General features: G+C 40.0%; 3 protein-coding genes across 7 annotated transcripts in view; 1 reads left to right on the top strand and 2 right to left on the bottom strand.

Annotated features, from left to right (window-relative positions):
- The window catches only part of arhgap10 (Rho GTPase activating protein 10), a 96,940-nt gene extending 96,208 nt beyond the window's left edge, over window positions 1-732 (bottom strand). For 2 of the 3 annotated variants that reach the window (XM_039801646.1, XM_039801656.1), the window contains exon 1: window positions 140-732. In XM_039801646.1, coding sequence (XP_039657580.1) covers window positions 140-293 — 154 coding nt within the window. In that variant the 5' untranslated portion in view covers window positions 294-732. The remainder of the gene's footprint in view (window positions 1-139) is intronic. The other variant, XM_039801666.1, reaches the window with a different exon arrangement.
- On the top strand, window positions 24-18,733 carry prmt9 (protein arginine methyltransferase 9). Of its 3 annotated transcripts, none has more exons than XM_039801634.1 (13): window positions 24-108; window positions 4,118-4,317; window positions 4,482-4,630; window positions 4,800-5,036; window positions 5,155-5,322; window positions 5,455-5,557; window positions 8,864-8,973; window positions 9,487-9,679; window positions 11,701-11,884; window positions 13,836-14,532; window positions 14,679-14,832; window positions 17,075-17,197; window positions 17,849-18,733. In XM_039801634.1, the coding sequence occupies exons 2-13, from the start codon at window positions 4,120-4,122 to the stop codon at window positions 18,089-18,091; spliced, it is 2,559 nt and encodes an 852-aa protein (XP_039657568.1). In that variant the 5' UTR covers window positions 24-108; window positions 4,118-4,119; the 3' UTR covers window positions 18,092-18,733. The 3 variants fall into 3 exon arrangements, with proteins under 3 accessions (XP_039657568.1, XP_039657551.1, XP_039657559.1); XM_039801617.1 differs by lacking the exon at window positions 24-108 and adding an exon at window positions 758-814 and having other exon boundaries at window positions 4,120-4,317; XM_039801625.1 differs by lacking the exon at window positions 24-108 and adding an exon at window positions 2,854-3,251.
- A 402-nt stretch (window positions 18,734-19,135) lies between these two features.
- tmem184c (transmembrane protein 184C) lies at window positions 19,136-24,621 on the bottom strand. The gene is made up of 10 exons (XM_039801691.1): window positions 24,030-24,621; window positions 22,970-23,100; window positions 22,858-22,894; window positions 22,326-22,531; window positions 21,251-21,325; window positions 21,070-21,163; window positions 20,828-20,940; window positions 20,548-20,647; window positions 20,238-20,409; window positions 19,136-20,128 (listed from the first exon to the last, which is right to left on the bottom strand). Exons 1-10 carry the CDS (start codon window positions 24,144-24,146, stop codon window positions 19,818-19,820), a joined length of 1,356 nt encoding a protein of 451 aa, XP_039657625.1. The 5' UTR covers window positions 24,147-24,621; the 3' UTR covers window positions 19,136-19,817.
- Window positions 24,622-27,990: the final 3,369 nt, after the last annotated feature.

Below are 27,990 nucleotides of genomic sequence, written 5' to 3'. Positions count from 1 at the left end.
AAACCAAGGAAGTCGTTGTTACAATAGTGAACCCATGAAGACCCCAAGACCTCTTCATAAGGCGGTGGGTGCATGGGTATTTGTGACTGAACACTCACTTTTCTTACGGTACGTTTTCCAAACATTAAAACAAACTTACGCTTCGTTGCATTGATGAGGTTTTTCCCATCTTTGTACAGTTCTTTGATAAATCTGTTAGTTCTGTCCAGCTCTGCTTCGTGTGCCTTTATTTTCTCCCTGAAGCTGGGGCTGTCCAGATAGCATTCACTGAATTCCAGCGGGTGTAGTCCCATTTCTGTCACAGATTGATAGCTTCGTTTTCAAGAACGAGAAACTGGCCAAAACGACGCTTACTTTGTAGCTTTAAAAGAAAAAACGTCTGTTAGAATTGAATTACCGCTCTTTACGTGGGCATTGCTACGTGAAGTAGCAGCAGCTAATGGTGGTTAGCATGGTAACGTTAATGTTAACCTCTGGCACAGGCGCATGGGTGTTATTGCTCCACAGTTGTCAAATAACGAAAAGAGTAAAGCTAACAGGTATAACGATTAAAAAGTGATAACAATACGCCAACGGGCGAAGCGTCCATCGGAAGTCGGTTACAATAGTTGTCAGAAGGGCATGGTAGCTATTTCCAATTTTTCCTTAGCTAGTCCATCAAATGTAAGCTACTCCGGCTACTCCCCCTAGCAAAGTGACAGATTGAGAAACTCTGCTGACATCTGCGTGCGTGTAGCAAAACTTCTACCAAAGAGTATGTAGCTTCTGCAAGATGGTGTGTTCTTTTTTACTTCCGCCTTTGCTCAGCTGCCCAGTGAGTGAGCACTGAATTGGTTTATTTACAGGGCGAAAGATTAAGATTTCACCAGTGGTGGCTTGTGGCTCGGAGGTAGAGTGGTCGCCACATCACAAGGTTGGCAGTTTAATCCCAGGCTCCTCCGGCCACATGTCAAGGTGTCCCTGAGCAAGACACTGAACTGTACGACGGCGCAATTTTCGGCACGATCTCTTCAAAGTCCTAATCATTTATGCGCTAAAAGAGAAATAATTTCCTTGTTATTAAAATTATGAAGTATAATTTCAAGAGTTCATAGCCTTCATATTACATTTTGTAGAAGCTAGTAGTTTGGTTTAGGCTACTGTCAAAAGTCCGACTTGATTCTTGAAATATCAAGATTTCGACATGTCGACTTTATTCTCGAAATGCAAATAAATATAATGCTTATGCTAATTAATGCTCCGTCGTAGTAGCAGGCCTAGTTAAAAGTGACTGGAACTAAAAATCCTACCTCAAAATTAAACTTACAGTAATTAATTGACTAAATGTAGGCCTACTTAATTCATTTCCACCACTTCTAGAAAGCTACTATGCTAAAGCTACATTTGACTAAAAGTTTAACCCTTGTGTTGTCCTTCGGGTCCCAGTGACCCGAAGGACAACACAAGGTTATGTACTTCCGTTTACTTTGTTGAGAATTGCTCTCTAAACCCGGTTTCTTTTAAAGTAAGTAAGTAAAGTTTATTTCTAGAACACATTTAAACACAGTTTAAGCTGACCAAAATGCTGTACAAACAAGAACTAAGGTGCTGTATTAACCCTTGTTTAGAGAGCAATTCTCAACAAAGTAAATGGAAGTACATAATCCTTGTGTTGTCCTTCGGGTCACTGGGACCCGAAGGACAACACAAGGGTTAAGTTTGTAGATGTATATAGGTTACACATAGTTGTTTCAGCAAGATTGGAATTATTATATTTCAATGTGAGCCAAAATGCTAAGTTAAAACACATTGAAGGAAATGCTGTTGAACTTCACTGTCAATGCTTATTGCATGTAGCCCCAGTTGATGTCTTTCATGTCATTACACTCTGACAATACATGAGAGGTGCAAACTGGGGCTTATTGGATGGTGTGGATAACAAACACAAGGCAAGACAAACATGTTAATTAGAGTATACAGAAAGAAAGGTATAGGCTATACATTCAGTTAAGTAATGCAATATGGAAAAAAAAACGCCCTGAGGTCTGCGAAGCAAAGCTTACAGTAAGACAAGGGGAATACTACAGAGAAGCAGAGGCCAAAGTGATCGCTCAGCTGTAGTGCAGTACCAAGCCCCAAATGGATCCTTCGGTGTATTTGGTAGCTCTATTCAAGCTCAACAAACAAGGCCAACCATCAAGAACATCAGAAGCACTATATATTATTATATATATATATATATATATATATATATATATATATATATATATATATATATATATATATATATATATATATACTACATACTACACTATATATAAGCCTACAAAGGTTATGTGCTTAAGCTCCGGCAGTCTTCGACCCCTTCAGTCTTTATATACTGTCTATGTTTCAGTCAGACAGGTCATCACAAATTGTGAAAGCTGTAGGCCTACACCATGAGGGACACAATCTAAAGCAATAACAATAAGGTGTCACTTTGTAGTGTGAGCAAATAATTAGTACTAAAGGGCTTAACCTACTAGGGTGCATGCAACATTTAAGACATACAACACACGTACAAGCACATGGAATCATTTGTATTCACACTTATTTTAAGACTGCTTCCTCCACGTTCTACTGCTGGGTTTTCATGGGTGGGAACTAACCCGATCTTTTGTACTCTTTGATTGTGCTTAAGTTTCCTCTGCCATTGGTTCCATCAGAGGCAAATCTGAGGCGGGAACCTTTAATGTGGCGTTATTTGTAAATAAATACGGAAAGATTATTCTCCATGATTTCTACAGCTTATACTCTATATTTAATATGCCCTGTTCGGAACTTAAAATGTATTAAACTTCGTTACAATTGCGCCCGTGGAACCTTGTCTCGTTACATGTTTCTGACCGAGTTGTGCTTGTCGCACGGACACGTTCCTTGTTTAGCGGTCCTCGCAGTCTCTGGCGGCAGCAGGATGCAGAAATGTGATTTACACTTTTAATCGACATCTTGCTTTTGTAACGTGGATTTAAACAGATACGGTCATTTTTTTCCCACACGCAGTTAACCTTTCGTAGCCACTGTCAGAGCAGCTTTTATCATGCAAACAAACGTTTGGCTGCTGCCAGAGGAAGGATTGCTTCTAACGATGCTAACGACTTTATTGAACATAACCGTAAAGTTAACGCTTTTGGGTTTGCAACATTAGTAACGTTAACGTTACTTTACCTTTACTAAACAGCCGTGACCTTTATCGTGTATTTACCCCAGCCTGTGATCTAAAACAACATACAGTAAGTCAACATAAATTGTGAGTAATGCTTGTAAAGTACTTAGCATTTTTGTTTAAAGTAACGTTTTTTAACTAATTAATTTAAATAATAGCGTATTTACTTCTTATTACGTAATAATAATAATAATAATAATAATAATAATATGTTATTTATTTATGTTGAGGTTACGATGATAAAAAATGTTTCATCTACAAAATGTTGCCATGTATGGAAGCCCATTTCCAGGAACAGAAAAATACATATCTTTTGGAATGACAAAAATAACACAATATGTATTGGTAAGTCAAAACTATGAGATCTCCTGAGTCAAAAGTATGAATTAATTAGTCTGTCAAAATGTTGGCTTCATACTCATGAGTTCATATCTCATCATTTTGACTAATAGAAAGTCGTGAAACGTTTGAACCTATTATCTCTACATTTTGACTAAAGAAATACAAAAATGGACTTATCTCACAATTTAAAAAATGTCGCTCCTTCTCATCTGTTTTTGTCTATTTTTTGCAGAAATGGGCTTCCTAAGTCTATGGGCCATACAGTACAGAGTCAGATATGGAAACTTATCGTCTTATTAAAAGTGGCATTTTTCTGTGGATCAGTGGCACTGTTGTCTCACATTAAGTAGGTACTGGGGTTCGATCCCCGGTCCGGGCAGGGCCTTTCTGCATGGAGTTCTGTTCTCCCTGTGTTCGCGTAGGTACCCTCCAGGTGCTCCAATTTCCTCCTACTACCTTGTATAGGGGGCACATTTCGTTTCTCAGTGTATTCTTAGAAATGACAATAAAGGCGCGTTTTAACCTTTTGTATTGTTTTATTAGACATTATTATTTCCTAACAGAGTCTCCTCTCTCCTTTTTGTTTGCAAGAGATGCCTAATGCCAGTGCGAGGCCGAAGCATGGCAGGAGGACCCGAAGGCGACGCAGAGAGGACCCTGCCAGGAACGAGCTGGTCTCTAGTTCCCTCGAAAGTGCCCAGCAGTGCTTGTTCAACCAAGATTATGGAACTGCGTTTGTGCACTACCTTCTGGTCCTCAACCTTGCACCTATGTTTAAGGACTTTGCAAGGGTAATTACTGTTTACACTACACTGAAAACCTGTCCGCATACATTCTCTGCCAAACATTGTGCACATATAACGATAATCATGCACACAGCAGTCTTGTATTTACTGCCGCAGAATCGAAAGGTGTTTTAATTTTGGAACGTAATTGTGTGACCTCTCCCTTTTAGGAGTCCTTCAGGTTCACTCTCTTCAAATGGACAGAAGAGCTGGACTCTGTGGGCCGCATTCAAGACCTCTTTGACTGTTATGAACAAGCGCTGGAACTGTTTCCTGCTGATGAGGTTATCCTGAACAGCATGGGTGAACACCTGTTCAGGTATTGTGCTTACCTGCATAAATGTTTTCATTTCATAGATACGTGTGTTTTTGCAATGTGTCCCCACTCCCGTAATTCCAAGGCATAATGTAACTTGAAATTAATTAGATGAATGATCTGCTTATACAGTCTTTGACTAGATATTGTGGCCTTCCTTTTTCTTATCCAGAATGGGCTTCAGAGACGAAGCCGCCGGTCATTTCCATAAAGCCTTGAAGCTGAGACCAGACTATCCAGAAGCCAGGGAGAACTTTTACCGAGTTGCCAACTGGCTGGTGGAGCGCTGGCATTTCTTAATGCTCAACGATCACGGAAGGAACCGCAAGTACCAGCAAGCCATTCAGAAGGCTGTTCAGAGCGGCTGCAACACTGTACTGGACATAGGTACTGGCACTGGGATCCTTGGGTGAGATATTTTCCATGAGAATTTGGAAACATGTTCTTCTTTAAGTTATGGAGTGTAGGACCTTTTTGTTTCAATGCGTAAGTGTCATTGTTCTGATTTCCTGATTCTCTCTGGTAAGTATGTGTGCGAAGAAGGCAGGGGCCGCTGAGGTGTATGCCTGTGAACTGTCGAAGACCATGTATGAATTGGCCTGTGAGGTGGTGACCGCTAATGGAATGGACGGCAGCATCAAGATCCTCCACATGAAGTCTCTGGAGATGGAAGTGCCGAAGGACATTCCACACAGGTACAATTTATACTACTAAGTATTTTACATTAATCCTATGAAGAACAATACAGATTTCTTCTGATGTAATTCATGTTTAAGAGTTAAGAATCGTTTCTCATGTTTTTCCATTCAATATTTTGTTTTTCTTAGGGTATCCTTGGTGGTGACAGAGACTGTAGATGCAGGATTGTTTGGAGAGGGCATCATAGAGAGTCTCATTCATGCCTGGCACCACCTTCTGCTACCTCCACAGGTATTCTTCAACTATGAAAGCTTTAGTGCGTAAGGTTTTGATATTAATGAACATCCGTTACATTCAAGCCATCGCCAAATGAGTTGCTACAAAGCTAATTAAAGGGGTGATAGAATGATTATATAGGGTATTTCACACTGTTCCTTATGGTCTCCTAATGGGGTATGTAACATTAGTTGGGCTGAAAATGGCCTGGTTGATATTTTATTGGCACTTATGCATCCCTGTGTTTTGGCCCTATTTGTAACAAGAGCTTTTCTTCCAAATATGGTATGGTCATGAATATTTAGATGAGCTGCGCGCTGCTTGGTTGAGCCTTAGCCCCGTATTACCACACACACATAGAGACGCCGCTGATTGGTTGAGCGACTCGCCATACACACGCATTAGAGGTCGTGTACTGATTGGTTGAGCGAATCTCCAATACACATACATTAGAAACGCGACAGAATCTCATATTCCAGACACTGAAATGTTTTCTTACCAAATTCACTTCTGAGACTTTTTTTACGAAATCAACGATATAAAGCTCAAATATGGGCCGTTTCGAAAATGGATGGCTAATTGCAAATTTGGTAAAACTGTGTGTCGGAGTTCAGCTGCCTGTGTTAGGGCTCGCCGCCTGGCCTGCCTTCCTCCACAGACCCCGGCTTGCTGTGAGCTCGATTGAGTCTGAACGGCTGCTGCAGCCCACAGCACCTCACCACGACAAGAAGTCACCGTTTGGGCTGGTGGACTACTACCAAACGCCGCTGCTACAAAGCGCCAGGGCCTGCATTTCCTCTCTTCCTGCTAGCTAAATGGCCCGTGTTGTTGAGCGGTCAGCGAGCTTGTTACACCAGCAATCTCTTACCAAATGTTACACACATGTCACGCCACTTAGCTATACAACATATAACTATATGTTTTATAAAGCTAACAACGGTGTCCGATTTCAAGTTAATGAATATTTGTGAGCTGTACGGGTTTCGTTAGCTGCGACTGTCCCTGCAATCCTATGTGTACAGATTGGCGCTAGTTAGCTTCATTTTTGGTCGTAATTTGAGTATATTTACAGTTTGAATTTCGTCACGCCACTTATACAACATCTAACTATATGTTTTATAAAGCTAACGACTGTGTCCGATTTCAAGTTAATGAATATTTGTGAGCTGTAAGGGTTTCGCGTACGCGCGACTGTCCCTTCAATCCTATGTGTACAGATTGCGGCTAGTTAGCTTCATTTTTGGTCGTAATTCTAGTATATTTACAGTTTGAATTTCGTCACGCCACTTATACAACATATAACTATATGTTTTATAAAGCTACAAACGGTGTCCGATTTCAAGTTAATGAATATTTGTGAGCTGTAAGGGTTTCCGTATGCGACTGTCCCTTCAATCCTATGTGTACAGATTGCGGCTAGTTAGCTTCATTTTTGGTCGTAATTGAGTATATTTACAGTTTGAATTTCCGCCACGCTACCTTATACAACATCTAACTATATTTTTTATAAAGCTAACAACGGTGTCCGATTTCAAGTTAATGAATATTTGTGAATTCCAGAGGAATTCTAAGAGGAGGATAGCTAGCTCTCATTGATAGAGCTCCATCCAGCCGCAGGCTCTATCAATGAGACTCATGGACAAGCGGTGTTTATTTTCCCAATCGTTTGTTTAAATAACTCAACACATTATAATTACACACATTATAAGATTAACTAGAATCTGTGGTAAGAGAATGCTGGCGTAACAAGCTCGCTGACCGCGCTTTCACTCACATACACCGGGCATTTAGCTAGCTAGCAAGAGAGGGGAGTTGCAGGCCCTGGAGCTCTGTCAGAGCAGCGGCGTTTGGTAGTAGTCCACCAGCCCAAACGGTTACCTTTGCGCGGGTATGAGGTGCTGTGGGCTGCAGCAGACGTGCGGAGCTCAATCGGGCTCACAGCAAGCCGCGTTGTTACACCGGGGTCTGTGGAGGAAGGCAGGCCAGGCGGCGAGGCAGCAACACAGGCAGCACCAGCCTCTGGAAGTCCGACACAGTCGGACAAAATTTGCAATTTAGACATCAATTTTCGTAAAACGGCCCATATTTGACCTCTAAGTAGTTGATTTCTCGCATAAAAAATTCTCAGAAGTGAATTTAATGGTAAAATAGCATATGAACAATGTATACATTTTCAGAGATCTGCGCAACCTAGATTCAGAAGACTAACTGATCTCAGGTCAGTTGTGTAGCCTATGTAAATGTTGGGGCGTGACCGTTCTCTTAATACACCCATGGGCTGACAAAGGTTCCGGTTTTTGGGAGGTTGACGTCAACTTCCAGCTTTGTTGGGATTCGCCCGTTTTCAGCGGCAGTTTCAAAATATGAAATTTTCATAGTAAAAGGGTGTCAATGGGATTTTGAGCTTCTATGTATGTCCTATTTACCCACCGAACTGTCGTTATTCAACTATGACAGGGTAAAATCGGTTTTGCATTCTATCACCCCTTTAAGACTATCAGCTCCACACAACTCTCTGTATTTCTCAGCATGGCTATGTTCAGGACATGTTTTAGCCTCACTGAGAACAAGACTAATGGTGGCTTTAACAGAGTTTCCTTGGGGTCTTAAAAAGTATTTAAAAAATAAAAAATTTCAAAATCAAAGTTTTAGGCTTTAAAAAGTCTTAAAATCACGTAATGGGTTCTAGGTCTTAAATTATTTTCAACAGGTCTTAATTTTCCCACGTCAATGTAACGCTACCTCCAACGCTCATTTAAATGCCTTAGAATGTTTTTTTGTTTTTTTTTATCTGTGGTGTTGTAGTTCTTTCTGTTGCTAGTCCAAATATAATTCGCTGTATTAGGACTATAAATGAGACCAACATGCAATTTAGTTTGCAGCCAATCTAGACACCAGTCCTATAATGCCAATTAGGAAATTGGGGAATTGTTCAGACAATGTTTCCGGATTTTTTTTTGTTGATGTCGTGATATAGGTCTTAAATTTTATTCATAATGGTCTTAATAAGGTCTTAAAAAGTCTTGAAGTTGACTTGGTGAAACCTGTAGAAACCCTGTTTAAGGCACTCCTTGTCATTTCTTAACGCAAGAAAAAAATTGTCCCCAGTGAGTTGCTTTTTAAACATCGCAACTCATGCATACTGGGTCAAGTTCCATGACACCCGAGTTTACAGTACAAGTTGTGACTTGTCACTCATTTCAACACATACAGTAACCAGGTTAATGGTGAATGTATCTGGTTGACTTTGATGTTGTGTTAGTGCCATCAAGAGGGGTTAATGTGTAGTTTCATTAAAAGCACATGTTTCTTGTCCTAAAGAGAGGTGAGAATGAATTCCAGGAGACGTCTGCGACAGGACGGGTCATCCCCGCTGGAGCCACGGTGTTTGGTATGGCTCTTGAAAGCCTCGAGATCCGCAGGCATCACAGGTAGGCCCTGGAGTCCATCTGTATTCCTGTGTCTGGTAAATGATGTTTTTCCTGTAATGAATATACATATCAGGACTAGGGCTGAACGATTCATCGTTTTCAAATCAAAATTGCGATTTGAAGGAATGCGATTAGCTAATCGTGAAGAACGTGGTTAATTGAATGTGAATATTCAGATGAACGTTTGAGGTAACATTTGGTTTAACATTTTGTATTCCTCTTTTTATTATTATGTTTACTGTTTTTTTTTATAAGATAAATGCTGGAATAATCACACATATCATAGATTGTTTCCCGAAATGTCCTATTTTTAGTGGATTTTTCATTTATTATTATTTAACATGATCGTAGAAGCTGCAATATGTAGATGCTGCTATTGAACTGAGGCATATCAGAAATAATTGTTACAGGAGATATTTCTTATTGGAATTTTTTTTTTATTATTATTATTATAATATTATAATTATAAGGTGCCTGGACCTGTCATTAGATGGTTGTTTGTCTTCCATACAGGCTGTGTGTGTCAGAGGTGGGCAGTCTGTCCATAGCTGCAGCTGGGGAGCTCCGTAGCCCAGTGAGCTGCAGCCCTGAGCCGGATGACTCCATGGAGCCTTACACTACAGAGAGACTAAGCAGACTGCCTGGGGGCTATAAACCTCTCACGGAGCCATTCACAGCCCTCAACATAGATTTCAACAATGTGCAGGTGAGCAGAAACAGATGCTGATAAACTATGATAGTTGAATAAATTCAGCTACTATCAATTAGGAATGGGTATCGACAACCGGTTCCAACTTGGAATCGTTTCAAAAATTACGATTCCAATGGAATCGTTTTTTCTATTGGAATCGTTTTGAAAATTTGGTTTAGAATCAGATCATCTGTTCCAAATTTAACATGCGCAAGTTTGGGTTTCCGTAGCGGCCAGGTGCTTGTTGTGTTGCAGCCATGGAGCACAGTAAGCGGCGTTCTAAAGTGTGGCTGGAAAAAACCCGGTACAACTGTAAATCACCATTGAATCAAAATAAAATCTTCCTCTTATCTGTGAAATAAGCATGTGACCCGTTTCAACTCCACCCCTCAAAGAATCAAATCGAAAAGAACCGGAATCAAAAGGAAGAATCAGAATTGTTAATATCGATGCCCAACCCTACTATCAATTTAGTATTTCAACTTTACTTCACTTTTGCATGTTATTTGTTTCTGATATGCAGCCATGTGAGGAATCCTGCTATTCAATGTGTATTTGTTGCCTTGGGTCAAGCTGATTAGTGTAACTCTTAGAAGAAGAATTAATTGACCTTACCATTTTCACACAGTAGGGACTTTCAGACAAATGTAGCCTGATGACAGGGCTGTGATAAAGTGTCAGTTAGGCAAATCTTTTTTTTTTTTTTTTTTAGCAGAGTAATACTCGCAAGAGCACTGCAGTGTGATTCAGTCGGTTATGTACAGTAGTACTCTGGCATATGCTATACATCAGCTTCAGTCTTCAGTTTGTCCCAAGAATATGATAGGAAGCAGGAGTGAAAAATCATAAGGAAAGTTATTCTGCATTTTGTTCTTCCACATTTGAATGGTTTCCGTATGTTTTACAATTTTCCAGTCAAGGGGTTGAGATATATTATCTCATGCTAAAGTCATATTAGCATTATCACCTTAAAACCTCAGGCTTCAAAGGGCTTTTCCTATAGAATATAAGCAGACCATGACATGATTTGAGTATTACCATTAGCTTTTTTTGTGATTTTGAAATACCCCCAGCTTACTTGCAAAGTGCCACGAAAGAGAGATACATTTACTGTGTGTGTGTGTGTGTGTGTGTGTGTGTGTGTGTGTGTGTGTGTGTGTATATATATATATATATATAAATATAAATATAAATATAAATAAAGCAAGCAAGCAAGCTTTGGACTTAACAAGCAAGTTGAAAAGCTCCAAGACCAGTAATGTACAAACTGTCTTATCAAATTCTCAGAAGATGATGGATGGATGAATGAATGGTTTTATTTCAAACAAAAACTTTAAAAAAATGAAGTCAGTCGGGTTGGCCGGGTTAGCTCAGTTGGTAGAGCAGGCGCACATATGTAGAGGTTTCCTCCTCGACGCAGCAGCAACGGGTTCGACTCCGACCTGCGGTCCTTTGCTGCATATCATTCCTCTTCTCTCTCCCCTTTCATGTCTTCATCTGTGGAATTAAAGGCCTAAAATGCCCCAAAAAATAATCTTAAAAAAATAACAAGACACAAAGTATTTCACTATTTAAAAAAAAAAAAGCAAGAATAACCAAAATAAATGAATACTCTTAAATAAATACTCTTGTCCGAAAGGGAGTAAGAAGGAGCTAAATGCTTTTCGGGTCCTACCCAATTTGAAATGTCCATACCCAAAGTTTTCAATCTATTGTTTTTTAATAAACAACCATACAACCCAATAACAGAAAACAACATTAAAATCCCCAAAACATTTGCCAAACAATTAATCGATCAAATTATTATTCCATAATTTATCAAGCACAGTTAACTTCTAAATAGATCAGAACAAAACTGAAACAAGTTAATACAATAATAACACTGCCCACAAATTTATTTATACCCATTTTGCACTTTATTGTACACCTATCGTTTTTTTATTTTTATTTTTTAAATGTTTGATTTTAGCCAGTATCCCTGCAACAACTCCATTGTCCCTCCCCTTCCCTAACGGTTTTGTTTTGGTAACGTGTAGGAACTGGAGGGGCTGAGCTCCAGGGAGGTGCAGCAGATCCGCCTGCCTGTCACTCAGGGGGGGGAGCTGGACGCTCTGGCCGTGTGGTTCCAGCTCCACCTGGACGAGGAGAGCAGCCTGTCTACTGGACCCCAGGAGGACACCTGCTGGGAGCAAGCCATCTACCCTGTCCACAGCACCAACGGTAAGATTCACTAGACGTACAGGGAGACACCATGCGGGACGTGTGGCAAGCCAACATCAACTTCACACGGATTTGTACTCATTTAAAGGTTCAGCGTAATCAGCATTGTCCATCTGTTACAGTGTGTCCAGGGAATTGTCCTTAAATTGTCGCTAGTTGTTTCAAATTCTCATGTCTAAATTATTTAGCTGTAATTATTTTATTTTCTGCTCAGCTTGTATTCTTTACTCCGATTTATCATGCATTTCCGTGTTACATCAGATGAGGGCAGTGTATGTTGTAGACTACATACAGTATTGAGCATTTCTATCTGTGTTAAATAATGCCTGTGGTTGCCCAGATAGCTCAGTTGGTAGAGCGGGCAACCATATATAGAGGTTTACTCCTAGACGCAGCGGCCGCGGGTTCGACTCCAAGCTTGGCCTTTTGCTGCATGTCATTCCCCCCTCTCTCCCCTTTCATGTCTTCTGCTATCCTGTAGAATAAAGGTCTAAAATGCCCCAAAAATAATCTTAAAAAAAATAAATAATAATAATGCCTGTAATCATCACTACTACTTTACTAGAGCCTTCAGGTAATTTTGGACCGAGATTTCGGACTATTTTTAGTTGATCTCCATGGGAACTAGTGAGAATAATTCACCGTAATGACAGAATGATAATACATGAAGATTTAGCTCCTTGAAAGTCTTAAAAACCTGACATTTCATGACTTGGTTATCATCACTGAAGTCCACGATATGCCAGTGTAAAAATACCCATTAATGGAGTACACTACTGTACCAAATACATATAACACACATTTTCTGATCTTTTAAGGCTTGCAATAAAGATACCATACCAAAGTCAAATTGGTATTTGTTAAGCAAAATACTTCAAACTGACAAAACTGAAAGATAATCTTTATTTTGCTGTCATCCTAAGCCACTGTGAACTTAATAGCCACTGACATGAGGTGACATGTTCCAGTTGGCATTGCAGTACATCATCTGTCAGACAGGGCTCTGCAGCATTTCACTGCGCTGCTAATTGGCGACGGCAGCGTCGAGGGAGCCGCCACCTTTCCCGGTGATCACCAACATCCGTTTCCCGGTCGCTGTGACGTGTGCGCCGCGATCGCCTGTGACACTCTTTAGTGTTCATGAAATTCTTATAGGCAATAAATATGCATTTTTCCCAAATGCTTCTGACGAGCCGCGCGCTGACATGAAGACATGAACAGATGTTATTCCTGTAGGAATCCCCCCCCCCCCCACCCCTTTCTCTCTGTGCACCCGGTCCCCTGAATCTCATTTCTCTGTTGGGCTCGCGCTCCCTCTCCCTCTCTGCATCTCCTGCTTTTTCTTCATTCTCTGTCTCTTCATGAAAGTGTTTCAATTGTCAAGTCAATTTTATTTATACAGCCCAAAATCACAAGTTTGCCTCAAAGGGCTTTACAATCTGTACAGCATACAGCTCCCTCTATCCTTAGACCCCTGTCAGTTTAGCATTTATAAAATCATGACATTATTAATAATAATCTTATTGTTTAATTAGCTGAAATTTTGTCTCTTTCAGTTTGTCATTTCAGGTGTTTTGGAAGTTTCCTTTTTTTGCAGCAGCAGCAGGTGTAGATAAACCCTGTTTTATACTTAACTTTGAGAAATATTAAGATGTTTTTCTACAGTAATCTTTTTTTAAATGTTGTTAGGCAGAAGAAGCTGTAGAACTTTGAACTTGACCTAAATAAAAGAGCCTAAAACTGGCAAATGTTTAACTTAAATCAGGAAGTTTCTGAAAAATAACATACATTACAAATCAGACCAGACATCCAATGCCATCTCCGGTATTTGACAGTTTTCAGTTTCTCTGTGCTTCAGTAAATTTCATTTGTTACCAAACGTTTAATGGGGTTTGCACAAGTCGACAGGAACCACATGTAATTACTGTTTCCTTCCTTTGATTCTTTTCAGGTTTTGTCCTGAAACCCCAAGACGAGCTGCTTGTTGAAGTCTCCTGCAGAGATTCCTTCCTGAGGCTCTGCAGTGTCGCTGTGCTGAGAGATGGGCACGAAATCCGTCTCGACAAGCGTCTGGATCTGCAGGACTCTGGAAACCCCATTCCAAATCCAAACCCAAACCCAGAGGCTGAACTGTGCAGTGCACTGGCATGTCTTCAGACTGACCAGAGTCCAACTAAAGACTTCTGCATGCTGGAATGTTCAGAAATGGCGCTTCTGAACAACAGTGATTACCATCAGAGTTTTTGCAGTGCGCTGGCCAAACTCTTCTCCCAGCTGAAGGTTAAATGCCAAAACAAAGAGCGCGATCAGTCCGGCCCCGCGGACTCCGCAGACTGTAGTGACCTGCTCTACGTCCTCGATGTGTCAGAGGGCTTCTCTCTGCTCTCCCTCATCGCTGCCAGCAATGGTCACATAAAAGCGTACAGCTCTGTGGAAAAGACCAAGCAACAGGAAGTCCTGAAGAGACTGGCTCGCTCCAATAATGTCCCAGAACAGCATCTGGAGTTCTGGCTCAACCACATGGAGGATGAGCAGGGGATGCTGAAAAGGCCGTCCAGAGAGAAGCTGTGGAGCGCCATCATGTTGGACTGTGTAGAGACTTGTGGTCTCATTAGACAGAAGTTGATGGAGAAAGCATCACTGGCCAGGTAAGGGCAACAGCCAGAGTGGGTCTTATAGAAATACTCTATCACTTTTTGTTTATTTTGCTATTTTTCTATTTGTTTTGATTACCATTTTAGCGCTGTACTTGTATATACGTTAGAGTATGAAACCTTTCTATGATCTATATTAGGTGTTTGCTGGAGGATGGAGGAAGTATTTTCCCAGCAAAGATTGTGGTGCACGGGATGCTGGTGGAGTCGGACACGTTGCTGTTGGAAAGTGCCGTCCAGGGCCAGGAGCCGACACTGGGATTCAATATTGCTCCCTTCATCAACCAGTTCACTGTAAGTTTACCTACGTAAGCTAGTATGCATCGAGGGTAGTCTATCTCCACCACGTTCCATATCAGGGATTGATCCGGTGCCGCCGGAAGAGTTCACTCTTTTTGGCCGGATGTCCGTTACCTCCCGATTTCTTTGTGTTGTAATTTTAACTCCGGTGGATTTATGAGGACTCTGGTTAGCTGCTCCTCAGATCTCTGCAGGGTATATCAAGACAGCTAGCTAGAGTAGCTGTCCAATCTGAATTTTCTGTTGCACGACTATTTTGCAGCAAACACCGTTGCTCCGTCCGGCACTTGGCGCCGCCCAAGACGATTGTGATTGGTTTAAAGTAATACCAATAAACCAGAGCACGTTTTTCTCCCATCCCGGGATGCTGTGTGGACTCGCCAGACCCTCCTCCGTAGCGCTGTGGAGGAAGGTCTGGCAATGCGAGACTACTGAAAATATGACCTCACATGTGTACTACATGTTAACTGCTACAGTTTAGTCAGCTTTAACAGAGATTTCTAAGTTGTGTACAGCACACAGGCTGATCTCCTGTGCAGTCAGTGACTGGTTCAAACAAGCATCTTATCAAATCAAACAACAGTGTCCCTGCTAAAAGGTTTACAACTTCTTTTTTTTTTTTTTTACTGTGAACTCATTTTAATCAGGAGATGTGTTCTTGCTAAATAGTGGTTTTAAATAATATCAAAGTAACTCCATAATAATTTATAAGAAATCACATTGAAGTGCACTAAAACAGTATTGTCGAGCTGAAACTTCTCCAGTCTTCATAACACAAGTTGCCAAATCTTCCTGTTACAAATCCCAAACCACTCACATCTTCAAATCTTGTATTCTGTCTCATGTTACTGAGGCAACAGTCAATCTCACGTTACTAAGGCAACAGTCAATCTCACGTTACTGAGGCAACGGTCAATATTGCCAGTTTTCACATATAGCATGCTGTGTTTGTCTGTTTGCGTCATTCACATTTTAAAGTTGGCCCATTTGGTGCAAATGCATTGCTTGTGAGCTTTGTTAAATGTGATTGGCATATAGTGCAAAAAAAAAAAAGAGACTGTGCAAGCAGTTGTTTTGTTTCCCACCATGTATGGGTTGTCTTTTGTTGAACAAGGTATTTCTCTTGGAACACTAAGGTCCAAGGCTGTTTTCTGTTGTGCACACCTCTTTGATGTGTGCTTCCCAGCTGTGTTAAAGAAGCTGCAAAACCCCTTTGAATTATTTTTCCTTTATTTGGTCTGGAAATTATCTTTTTTTTTTTTTTTTTTTTTTCTTTTCTTTTCTTTCAGCATCATGTTTGTGCTCTAATTTCGTAGGCGCCACACGGGACGGTCGTTTGTTTTAACAGATGTTGTCTTTGAAGCCCTCGGTGGAGGGCACTTTCTAGCACAACTGTCACACAAGACACAACACACAGCTTGGCCCAAGACATTCCTACCTGAATCCATCAGTATGCATTACATCAAGCACATCAAACAGCGGGCTCTGAGGTCTACACAACTGTGACAGGGAGGAGGAAAGATTCTTTTGTTCGGCAGTAAAGGAAACTGTGACACTTTTCTGTGCTGCCACTTTGGTTTCTCCCTAAGCTTTTAAGTCTGCTGCCCTGCAGCCACAGCCTGTTTGGAAGAGTTTAGAAGAGTTTGAGGTGGAGGATTAGATTCCAAGCATTAATCAGTGATTTGAGTGATTATCCACTGACACTACAAATTAAAATCTGATGTAGGTAAATAATGGTTTGGGAGAACAACAACTGTGAGTCAGCTTCTGCATGATTTTGAACACACTGCAGCAGCTTTTTTTTAATTTTTCAAATACGTGAGTACATAATGTAGTTCCTCTGTCTACAAAAGAAATCAAGGCAACCCATAACCAAGGCACACAGCTTTGTACAAGTACACCATTTTAAAAAGCTGAGGGAGCATTTGTCTTAAAAATATATATATATTTTTTTTTACTTTTGTACTTTCACGAAGCAGTATGCCTTGATGTTTGTTTTTTTTTTTTTGGGGGGGGGGGGTGATCCATTCCCTCTTGTGGATAGTGGGTGCCAACCTGTGCATCAGGAGCACCTGTTTTGTGTTCCATCGCTGTCAGATCCATGTAGCTCTTCCTCCCTGGTCTTTTATTGGTTTTCATATTATGTAGTTCCTTATTAATGGCGTCACAACATAGTCCTTGTTTTTATCTGCTACAAACAACTCACTAACACTGTGTTATTTTTTTTGTCTTTTAGGTACCTGTCCATGTGTTTTTGGACTTTTCCACACTGGAGTGCAGGCATCTCAGTGATTCTGTGGAGCTCTTTGTTCTTGACCTAATGGATTCCACCGCAAACTACACTAACAGAGAAGTAAAGGTAATTTATTTAAACTGTCTTTTAAAAAAAATCCATTGAATCCATGCCTTGACTCTGCCAATACAGAAAACCCCAAAAGAAAAATCCCACAGCTACCTTCTGGTACATAAGCATACTGCACCAAAAACCTGGAAATGAGTCATACCTACGAAGACACACTGTGCACATCTTTCTTAGATACACTTTTAACTTTACTTTCCCTCCTAACTTTGTATTTTTGGTCCCAGCACTAACTCACTTTTTGAATTTTGACTTTGTGTCCTGAAGCTGTTTTGAAGTACTTTAGTTTTGGAACATTAAAATCTTTTCGGACACACAAGACATCCACATTCTCCACATTCATACAGCGATCTAACATGAGGTGCAATGTGAATGGATCCCATCCAAGCTATTTCCTCTAAACCCATAAATATTAAAAATGCAAAAACTGAAAATAAGTTATTGGTCAGGGTCGAACTAAAAAGAACCATGGTCTGATTTTATTTGGTTTTGCACGTGTCATATAGCATTATTTTTTTTTTTTTTTTAAGTACCAGAAGCAAAACATGACTAGTGATTTACAGGCAACTGGCACAAAGTACAGTGTACTAGTAGCGGACTGTTGTTGTGTAACATTAAGTATCTTGTTAAGACATAATCCCTGTTTCCCAGGTCCAGGCTACGTCTGCAGGCAGATTAACTGCAATCCCCTTCTGGTACCACATCTACCTGGACCAGGAGATCAGTGTCAGCACCCTGAGCCAGAACTCTCACTGGAAGCAGGCCGCCGTTGTGTTGCAGCAGCCCCTGGAGGTACGAGCCGGAGACAGGGTCCACCTCGCTGTGAAGCTTCACAAGAGCGCCATCTCTATATCCGCCCATATAGAGAATACCCCCGGGCAAATGGAACAATAATGTCTTGCACAATAGTTTTGTAATTTCTATGTATTTTATGCCTCAATCAAATAGAGGCTATTGACACATAGGGAAATGCATTAAATGCTATGCATTTCCTTTCTGGTATCATTTGAAGATTTAATTTCTCCAGTGTCATTTTTTTCCTAAATGTTATACCAGTCTTCAATGTTTTTCCTAGACAGATGGGATCTCTGTTTCGAGATTTAGTAAAGGCCTGCATGAGCCACACCTTTGTAACTGTAAGTATATAATATACATATTATAGTTGTCCCTTGATTATGGGCACAGTTGTTTTTCTAAAGATGTTTTTCGTTATCAATTTAAAATTAACACTTCATCAATAAATGTGACATTTTATTAATAAATGCAAGGGAAAAAAACAAACAAATGTAGTTAATCTGATTTATTGAAGAGACTGTCAGAGATGTAATTAAATTAAAATGTGGAACCATTTACATCAAACATCTGATGTAATCCTGTCAGTTTTATTTGAATAAAAAAATAAAATCATGTAAGGCAATGCAACATTCTCTAGCTGGACGAGATGCAGATTATACTGTAGATCTGATACGTTTGTTTTTTCTGACACAAACTGCTATCCTACACTGTACATTAAACGCGTCAATATCCCTGCACAAATCCATATAAGTCACATTTACAAGAGCTCGGAAAACCAATGGGGAAAAAATAAATGGCTTGTGTGCAGTAGCTGCAAAGTTATTCCAGCTAAAAGCAATGGGGAAACCTCAACAAATATTACATCCTGGATTATTAATGCTAAATAGAGGTAGTGGATAGACTAGTTCCACGGCACATAGAACAAGGCATCTGAGAAGACTAATGAATACATTTCTATTAAATACTATGGAGTGAGCTGTATGTAGTAAAGCATTGATAGGAATTCACCAGAATGTGCTGATTGTAACAGAGTTGTGTATGTTGTTTTAATACTTGTACAGTCCATTGTATTAATATTGATTCTGTAGTGACGACACTTTTTGGACACATCTTTCAGCACTCGTACCAGGTTGTTGTCTCCACTGAAACAGTTTAGTCTTCACTTTGCATCAACCTATTTTTTTTTTTGCTTCGGTTCTTTTCACACATCTACAGGCTAGGACAAAAGAAAATAGATGATTCTGGACATTTAGTGTGCTTTAGTATCATAGATTTGTATTTTTAAAAGCTGCATATTTCTCTTTTTTTTTATCTAACTGTCACATCTGAAATCATGATATGACTGACAACACAAATAAAGTGTAATAATTTCCTCTTTGGAAAGTATACACATGCAAGCTTCGCTCAGACTTCAGGAGGCATTATGTGGCATCTCATCTCAAGAAACATGACTATAATGTGCTTTTTGGGACGCACGTTAAAATTCACCAGAAGTCTCTCAATTATGATTTTAAAACCATTCTGCACTGTCTACTGTGCCATATAACTCCCTAATGCATCAGAAAACTGCTAGTTCTCTACAAGTCATTTAGTGCCACAACTTCACTGAACATTCTTGGAGCTGTCACTGGCAGAGAGGTCCATCTGGGTTTGCATTTGTTGGCAAACTTATACTGTAACTTGGTTGATGTGCCTCTTTTAAACAACAGTTTATTTAGTCTTGCATCAGTCTGGTAATGTCTAAAGGAAAATGGAAAGGCTGTAATTGGGTCCTGCCCAACCATGTCTGGTAGAGTCTGTTGGTGACGTCGGCCTTAACGATAGGCTAGGTGATCACGATGAGCTCTGCTTCTGTTGGTTCTTTGGTTTGGTTGGTCCTTTCTTCTTCCTGGGTTTCTTCAGGTCTAGCCTCACGTCCTTCATCCCACGGGGCCGAGCTGAGCCCAGCGGGGGCTGACAAAGAGTGCGGCGTGAGGGTTCTGCCAAGGCCCTGGTATTGGCCGTTGGGTGACACGGGGTTGGATGCAGCCTCAATGATGGCATCTTGGGAGCCCGAAGAGAGCAGGCCAGATCGCTCGCCATCACTCTGCGCCTCCCCGAAGTAGAACTTCCTTGGACGACCCATAACTGTTCTCCCTGTCAATGACGACAAAAAGAATAGTCTTTACAGTCTTTTCTGGCTTGGAGAACACGCCAGATACATTTCACAACTGTGCAAGTACTCCGGTGGTCAGGAGACACCTACCAACATTGCGGACTTGTTCAGAAATGTCTGCTCTGACATCCGAGATGTCCCACATTGCCATGAAAGAGTCAAAGCAAGAGCCCTGCTCAGTCTCCCGGATGTAAGGCTTGTAGGTGAAGCTGAAGTGATGGGCGATGGCCGCCAGAAACATCTCCACGCAGATGATGAAATCCTGAGGGAAACGGGACAGTTGGTCAGTTGGGTTTCTCTCACACACACACACACACACATAATTACCAGCTGAGACATATTGTTGAAGATGATCCGGTATGTCCATGCATATTCCTCAACTAGATACACTTTAGCTTACCTGTAAGCCAGTAGCTACAGCCTCCACACTTTTCCAGTCCCATGTATGTTCCTCGGAGATAATGCCCACTTTCACCAGCAAAGCAATGAACGCAGCTTGCCTAGAAGAGTTTACAAAATTACCATTCTCAGTAGTTACCACACAATCTGATGCCACCGTCTATGTAGATCAAGAGACTGCAAGCAAATTTCACCAACATATACAGTACATACAAGCAAGGTAAAAACAACTCATACAAAGTCTGTTTTCAGGAATGTTCAGGTCACACACTGAGAATTACCAGAAAGAGACGAACACCACCATTTTGACGCACAGGAATTTTCCCACTGGCTTGATTGGACTCAGTTCCTCTCTCAGAGCCCTGTAGAACAGCACCAGGCAGTACATGGCAAACTAGATCAAGAGAAGAAAGACAGAGAGAAATCTAGTTAAAAAACATTACATCCATGTTATTTTCTAAAATAATCCCAGGCACGGTCCTAATTTGAGGCAAATTACATTTAGACTCAATAGCAGTATTACCAGCTGTGACATATTGTTGAAGATGACCAGGTATGTCCATGCATTTGTTGAACTAAAATTGCCTTCATCATACACTCCACACAGCTGACAGATCCTAAGAAGAAGAAAAAACAGTCACAATGGACCTTAAGAAGAATAAAACAGAATAAAATGAAGTGCATGAGGAGCAGATCTTACTCACAAGGCAATCACTGTTGTGACGGGTCTTACAACGGTGTACTGCAACACTCCCAATTTGCATCTCAACAGTAAAACCCTGCAGAGGAAATGTATGATTTGAATTAGAATTAAATTAGCATCTAGTTTGCTGATATCAGTCAAATCTATTGAATTTGAAATCAACCCCAACGGCCTTAAGAGATGTGGTGAGTGCTTCAAACAAGTGTAATGACAACATTTTAACATGGAACTGCCATATTTTCTACAACATCAATTTGATCATGGTCTATGATAGCCACATGCAAAATGCAACAATACTGGCAAGGGTTCAAACATTTAACAGGGCAGTATAATTAAATACAAAGCTAATAAATGAGGTGGATACTGCTGACCTTCGGGCAACTGTTTTGTACAATTTGTTTTTCTTCAGTTTTAAAAAGGAAGAAACTGATCCTCGTGTAAAAAAGACGCTCTGGGCAAAATTAACTGCACACAGGCATGTTAACCAATTACAGATGTTGCCTGATTGAGGCTAATTTGAAGCTGGTGACATCATCATCATCACCATGGACTTGTTTACTAAAAACAATTCCATCTTAAAATTCCAATGCCTTAAAACAAACTCAAACTAAATGCAAGTACAAGAAACAAACTGGTCACCTTTTATCTTTAAGTCATGTTCATTGGGTTTTTTTTTTCTTCAAAACTGTAAACACCTCCTTTAAATCAAATAATATCAAAGATATGCTGTCGCATGCCTTAATTAATGCAAAAACACTGATAAAACTACAAATATTTATATATATATAGAAAAGATAGTTACGGGGCAATTCATGAAGATGGTAAGGAAATTTGACTACGGTCAATAAAGCTGGCATGTTTGGGTCAAAGTATGGAGGTATGGGTAATTATTAATTTTACACCAAATCCTTGACCAGTGTTGGATGCAGACTAAGCATTTGTATAGCTGTACGGTGTGTTGCCACATAGTAAGGTGAACCCGTGGTCTCACATGGATTGTAGGTATTTCAGTCCTTATTGTAAAAGTGGTCTATTCTAAATGAATTTTTTTTTCTTAATTCTAAAAGGAAACTTACTCTCCCATTGGCCAGGGTGGGCAGCAGCAAAGAGGGGGCAGGTGTTTCTGCTGCTCCTGGGCCTCCAGCATCGACACTAGGCTGGGATACTGATTCTCCAGGTAGTTCAGCAAGAAGGTCATGAAGTTGTAGATGACATAGGCCTCATAGCACTCTCTGCATGTGTCCACATAAATTGCAATACTGGGATATTTTAATGCAATCCACTGCAAGATAAAAAGAGAGAGAGAGAGAGAGAGAGAGAGAGAGAGAGAGAGAGAGAGAGAGAGAGAGAGAGAGAGAGAGAGAGAGAAAAAAAAAAAAAAAAAAAAAAAAAGAAAGAGAGAGAGAGAGAGAGAGAGAGAGAGAGAGAGAGAGAGATTACATGGAAAGTAGGGATATATCATTTTCAAAAAGCATAAATGCATTCTCTCAATGGTACAGCTTGAGGTAATGTCTCATGGAAGTGGTGATGTGGCAGCAGCGGTATGTTTGTATTTAAATGTTGGTTATTATGTAGATACATACATATTACATCTATACATAAACTCACACTGTCCAAGCTGTAGATTGGGACCATCCATAATATCCTAAAAAACAAACAAAACAATTAAAAAGCAGTTTTAGACTATTGTTCATGGATGACATTTTGTTGACATCTTTACCTGATGATAGGTTTCTGAAGCTCTGGCTGAGTGTAGTGAACCAGATGCTGGAGGATGCCCCATAAAGATATGGGTATGGTCATGAAGACAAATATCCCAGCGATGAACCATGCTCTATTATGAATGCCAACCTGTCATTACATGGAAAGAAACAGTTAAAATGTAACTTATTTATGCATTTAGGTCTGGGAAAATAGCATTTGGCTACATTTAGTATAAAGCCAGAGGTGGAAGTAGTATTCAGATCTTTTACTGAAGTAAAATAGCAATACAACTTTAAAAAAAATACTTATTAAAAAACACCACAAGTGGCCAAGTTGTATCACAAGAATTTACCAATATATAGTATCAATACTACTCATAATGCAGAATGGTCACTTTTATAGTGTTACAGGAATGACATTAGGGATGAATTTATCTCTGAATATTATGTTAATCAAGGACATATCTGACAAAAAATAGAGCCCTTATTTTCTTAAAATATGGAAATCTGTCAGAGCATTTTAAACCATTCATAGCTGAAATCAATGTGTTCAAAGATGATTTTAGAAATGATGGCAGGTTGCTGGGATAGAATCATGAAGAAAGACTCTTCATTGTAGCAAATACTTGAAACAATTAATTTTTTTCATTTACATGACTCAACTACAGACTAAAATGACTTGATAAGGAGATGTTTTGCGGTGAGCAATGCATCATCATCAGAGAACCACATGCTTTGTATAAATATCAGTATCAGTAACTACTGCTGTAAGATAAATGCAATGGAGTAAAAAGTTGAAAACATCCCTCTGAAATGGCAAGGAGTAGAATTAGTATTTAAATTAAGCCTGGAAACCAGACGAATCTGGGAGCTCATGCTTGATTTGCTCTTTTGAAACTTAACTATATATAGGCCTATTAGCATAAACATAACGTTACTCAATTAAGGTAAAAAGTACCTCAACATTGCAGTACTAAATGTGCGCAGTTAAATTGTACCACGGTGTTAAACCAACAGGGCTCCCTGAATCAAAATTAAGCAACATGCCAATCAGATCCATGGCTTGTTCGAACTGACCTGTGACTTCTGCAGTTCCCAGATGCACAGGGGCAGGACCACTAAGAGCAACAAAATATACAGCACAACGACAAGCGGCCGAATCCATCTTCTCCAGTTCCCACAGGAACAAGGCATACTGACATGAAGATGTGGGCCTTTAAAGCTGCCCGCAGGTTCAGTGACCAAACTATTTAACTAACGCTCGACACATTTATTTAACTATGCGCACTTTCACCCAAGACAACCCTCCACTAGTGCACAGATACGTTGGCTCTTTCACTAATGTTAAGTTACATTCATGAGGACAATACTGCTGGATCCTTTAGCTCATTTAACTCGATTATTTTTGCCCAGCTAGGATGCTAACGTTAGCTTGTCAGCTGTTTCACCATGTAAACAAACAAAGCAGATGATCCAGTCTGACCCGTTCAAAGTATTTCAATGCCTACCGCAATGAAATAAACCTCCTCACTGATATATAAACCGTCTCTTTAAACGAATTAACACCTTACGGTTTTTTTAGTAGGTTTGCGCTAGTAAAAGTTTCCAAAAAAGTAATTGCTGTTGAGCGTGTACTTCCCGTACTTCCTGCTGTTTGCTTCAGATGTAGTCCCGCCTACAATCTAGAATCTGATTGGTGCAATGGAGAGTCTGACGTTACTTGTAGCTAGTTTGGTTGCACTACGTTCTCATTGATCACGTTTGTGCTTTCGCCAGCAGATGGCAATATGAATTAACAATTACCAAGATACTAAAATCCATTGTAGTAGATTCAGACTTGTCCCCATGTTTACTGTTTAATAAATCACATGTAGGCAAATCCAGACCTTGTGGAAATGTGGCCCTTTGTTTGGGCTGTTTATGCAATTAGTAGGTTACTGGAGGCATCACAATTCCATCTGCAAATAAATTATTTTACAGCCCATTTCCCTTGAAATGGCACACCTATAAAGGAATCTGTGCCTCTTAAACTATTTATTGTGCCTGGCCTAAAGTAGTCTGTATACTCTGAAACCACCCCAAGTAATTGTATGGACAAAGTAGTATCCATTTTTACAAGAGATTTGGACAAAAATACAACATATCAGACGAATGCATGTGATAATTCTGCTTCTATTTCCTCTTGTACATTGAGTCTTGTTTGACAAGATTTTTGAGAGCTGCAGTTCTGGACTGAAATTGTGGACAGCCTGTACTTAGCGTCAGTATTCAGTGTCTATAAATTCAACTTTTTCCCAGTAACAATGGTTTTATTCTATTCAAATGTCCCAGTAAGTGATGGCGATGTGACAGTGAGAAAAATATGCACAATACCAGGACCCTGAAACCAAAGCAGCTAAATGAAATAGGAATTGGAAACTGTTCCTGTTTTTAAAGTTAAGTTAGTTAAATTCAATAAACAGGTATGCCGATAAGGTTTAATGATTTTATACGTAAAAATATTTACTGGCTGTTGAAGCAAAAAATGACCACCACCCATTGCTCACTCCCGTTAGAAAAGCATTCATCTCATGAATGCAGAACTCCAATAGCAATTCATTTCAATCTAAATTTTGCATTAACAAAGTAATAAAAAATACCAGAACCTCCTCCTTACCTTTTGCTCCTGTGAACATGCGTATGTGCGCATGCTTCAGTTTATTTGTGTCTGCGTGTCAAAACGAGGGGAGGCAGAACTTTCCTTTTTGCTGCTCCATGTCTCTACTGCCCCACAGTCACAGAAATCACTGGTTGTAGCAGGACAGATTGTTCATGAATTTTGAATTGATCCTTTTGGCTTTTATGAATTAGAAATGGTCCTTGCCACAAGTCGTGCAAGCGAGTGCCATGGTGGATAGCTTGGAGGGATTGCCATGCAAAGTGGCATACAGGGTACAGCCATGTAAGGGCAGGGTAGATAAACATATGCTGTGTTTGATCAGACCCAAAACATATTTCAGCATAAGGGATGTGGCGTCCATTATGTCTCACTGAATCGTAGCCATAACTGTAGGGTAAGTACATTGTGCAGTATGTGCCTGGCAGGAAACGCATAGATGGGATAAGCAGAATGGATAGGTCTGAAGAATTATAATAATCAATGCACAACAAAGGAGGAGACATACTGTCTGATTCCTGAGATATAATGTATCAGCCAAAGTGCACCTCCTTTGTCGGAGGAATACACAAGTCTGCAATTGTTCAGCAATTACTTATTTATCTTAATACGTCTGCCATAGGCCTTTGTGTCATGTTGTTGTTCAAGAACAGATGAACTGAAATAAACACTCTCAGTGAGTCTGAACACTTCCTAAGTGGAGTAGGATGCAGTCAAAGAAGCTCATACAACATGAACAGCAGTTATTTAAAAACAAGCCTCTTTAAAGGATATTGTGTGTATCCAAAGCCTGATATAGCTTATTCCTCTGTGCCATGGACCTCCATTGTTGTCCAACAACTATTAAAAATACATCAATGAGCCACATGTTCCCACATAACCATGAATGTAAGGCAATCTAGCTCTTATTTGGACCCAATTCCACATACACTGTCCTGCTGCTGTAAAAACTCACCAGGACAAACCTGGGACTAAAAATATAGTCCCCAAATAATATAAATTTTTTATTCCTATTTGACTAACATAAAATTATTTAGCTTTTTTTTTAAGTAAAAGTATATTTTTGTGACGTCATTTGTTGACAATAATGAACATTTAGAATATTGCCAGCCTTATCCTTGAAGTAGAGTACATGTCATAACAAAAGTACTTTACTCAGTCACTGTGTGTAGTCTGGCTCAACGGCTGCACATTGCTGGGATAAATCCTGACACAACGGATGTCCATCCCCTTCTGCTATTTCCGACCTCAGGGCTTAACGTTGCTCAGGAAGGTTGTGATTGGCTCAAAGAATTACAAACAAGCCAGAGTTTTTCCCCTTATACCAGTAGAAATAAGTGCCATAGCCAGACCATACTCCACCGCTGACACGGTGCTGTGGAGATCTGGCAATGCGAGACTACACTGGGTGACACTCATGGCTGGATTGCTTGGAGGCCCCAGGGCAAAAAGGAGCTGCTGGGCCTTTACCAAACCACATAGTTCAGTTCAGTTCAGTTCGGTTCAATTCAGTTCAGTTCAGTTCAGTTCAGTTCAGTTCAGTTCAGTTTAGTTTAGTTTAGTTTAGTTTAGTGTAGTTGTTTAGTTTAGTAGCACAAAGGAAGTGATAAAAAAGTACTGTATATAACAACAAACATCGCATAGGTTGTGCAGTAGAGGTAAAGGGCTTTAGTAAAACATCCCCTAGGATTCACAATGTATCCTGATACTATGGATATTTGTTACCTTAATATAATGATATAAGAAAAGAAGATACAAGGAAGGAAGTAATTGTGTACAGTTTTTTTTATGTTGATATTTATTGTAAATAGATTTACCTTACCAGTCAGCATACTCCTATTTTTGCCACAATCTGATAGACGGGGTATGGCAATATAAACACACTGGTGTTTCTATGAAGGTCTTAAAAATAGATTTTCACAAATGGACCTTCTTTAAGACAGGACCTCCAGAGCAGATCCTTATTAGGTCAGTTAATATTGTGCTATAGTGTTTAAAAAGTTTCCTGTAAAATCGCACAAACCACACACAATAAATCTGGAGCTTTTAGCTTTCAGTTGGGATCAGTTGTCCACTCTGCCTGGTTGATACTCCAGCCTTGGTGACACTAAATTCACTCGCTGTAGGTCATGGATTGAAAATGTGTCAAGAAACTCTGAGAACTGATTATGTGACAGCAAGACATAGTGCACATCCAAATGATCTGTGGTTCACTGAACTCCTATCCACCATTATCTTTGTGTGGACTGCTTAATATTTGATTTTATAGGGAATTGAGCAATTTTAAAGACTTGGCTATCCACAAATCAAAATCTTAAAAAGTTTGAAGATTGTAAAATTGTTTTTATTATTTCATTTTTGATGAACATGTTTTGATGAATG

The sequence above is a fragment of the Perca fluviatilis genome, chromosome 1 (assembly GCF_010015445.1).
Source record: "Perca fluviatilis chromosome 1, GENO_Pfluv_1.0, whole genome shotgun sequence".
Lineage (NCBI taxonomy): Eukaryota > Metazoa > Chordata > Actinopteri > Perciformes > Percidae > Perca > Perca fluviatilis.
The sequence above is the reverse complement of the archived record's forward strand: the minus strand, read 5'-3'. Positions and strand labels throughout refer to the sequence as shown.

Bases quoted from the DNA above. Each gene is read 5' to 3' on its own strand.
- prmt9 (XM_039801617.1), top strand. From the start codon at position 773: ATGGTGTGTTCTTTTTTACTTCCGCCTTTGCTCAGCTGCCCA. The intron at 9,680-11,700 runs GTGAGCAGAAAC...GGTAACGTGTAG, and splicing joins TAGATTTCAACAATGTGCAG to GAACTGGAGGGGCTGAGCTC. The intron at 17,198-17,848 runs GTAATTTATTTA...CCTGTTTCCCAG, and splicing joins ACACTAACAGAGAAGTAAAG to GTCCAGGCTACGTCTGCAGG.
- tmem184c (XM_039801691.1), bottom strand. From the start codon at position 24,146: ATGCCTTGTTCCTGTGGGAACTGGAGAAGATGGATTCGGCCGCTTGTC. The intron at 22,532-22,857 runs GTGAGTTTATGT...TTTATCTTGCAG, and splicing joins CAATCTACAGCTTGGACAGT to TGGATTGCATTAAAATATCC. The intron at 21,164-21,250 runs GTGAGTAAGATC...TCTTCTTCTTAG, and splicing joins GTCACAACAGTGATTGCCTT to GATCTGTCAGCTGTGTGGAG.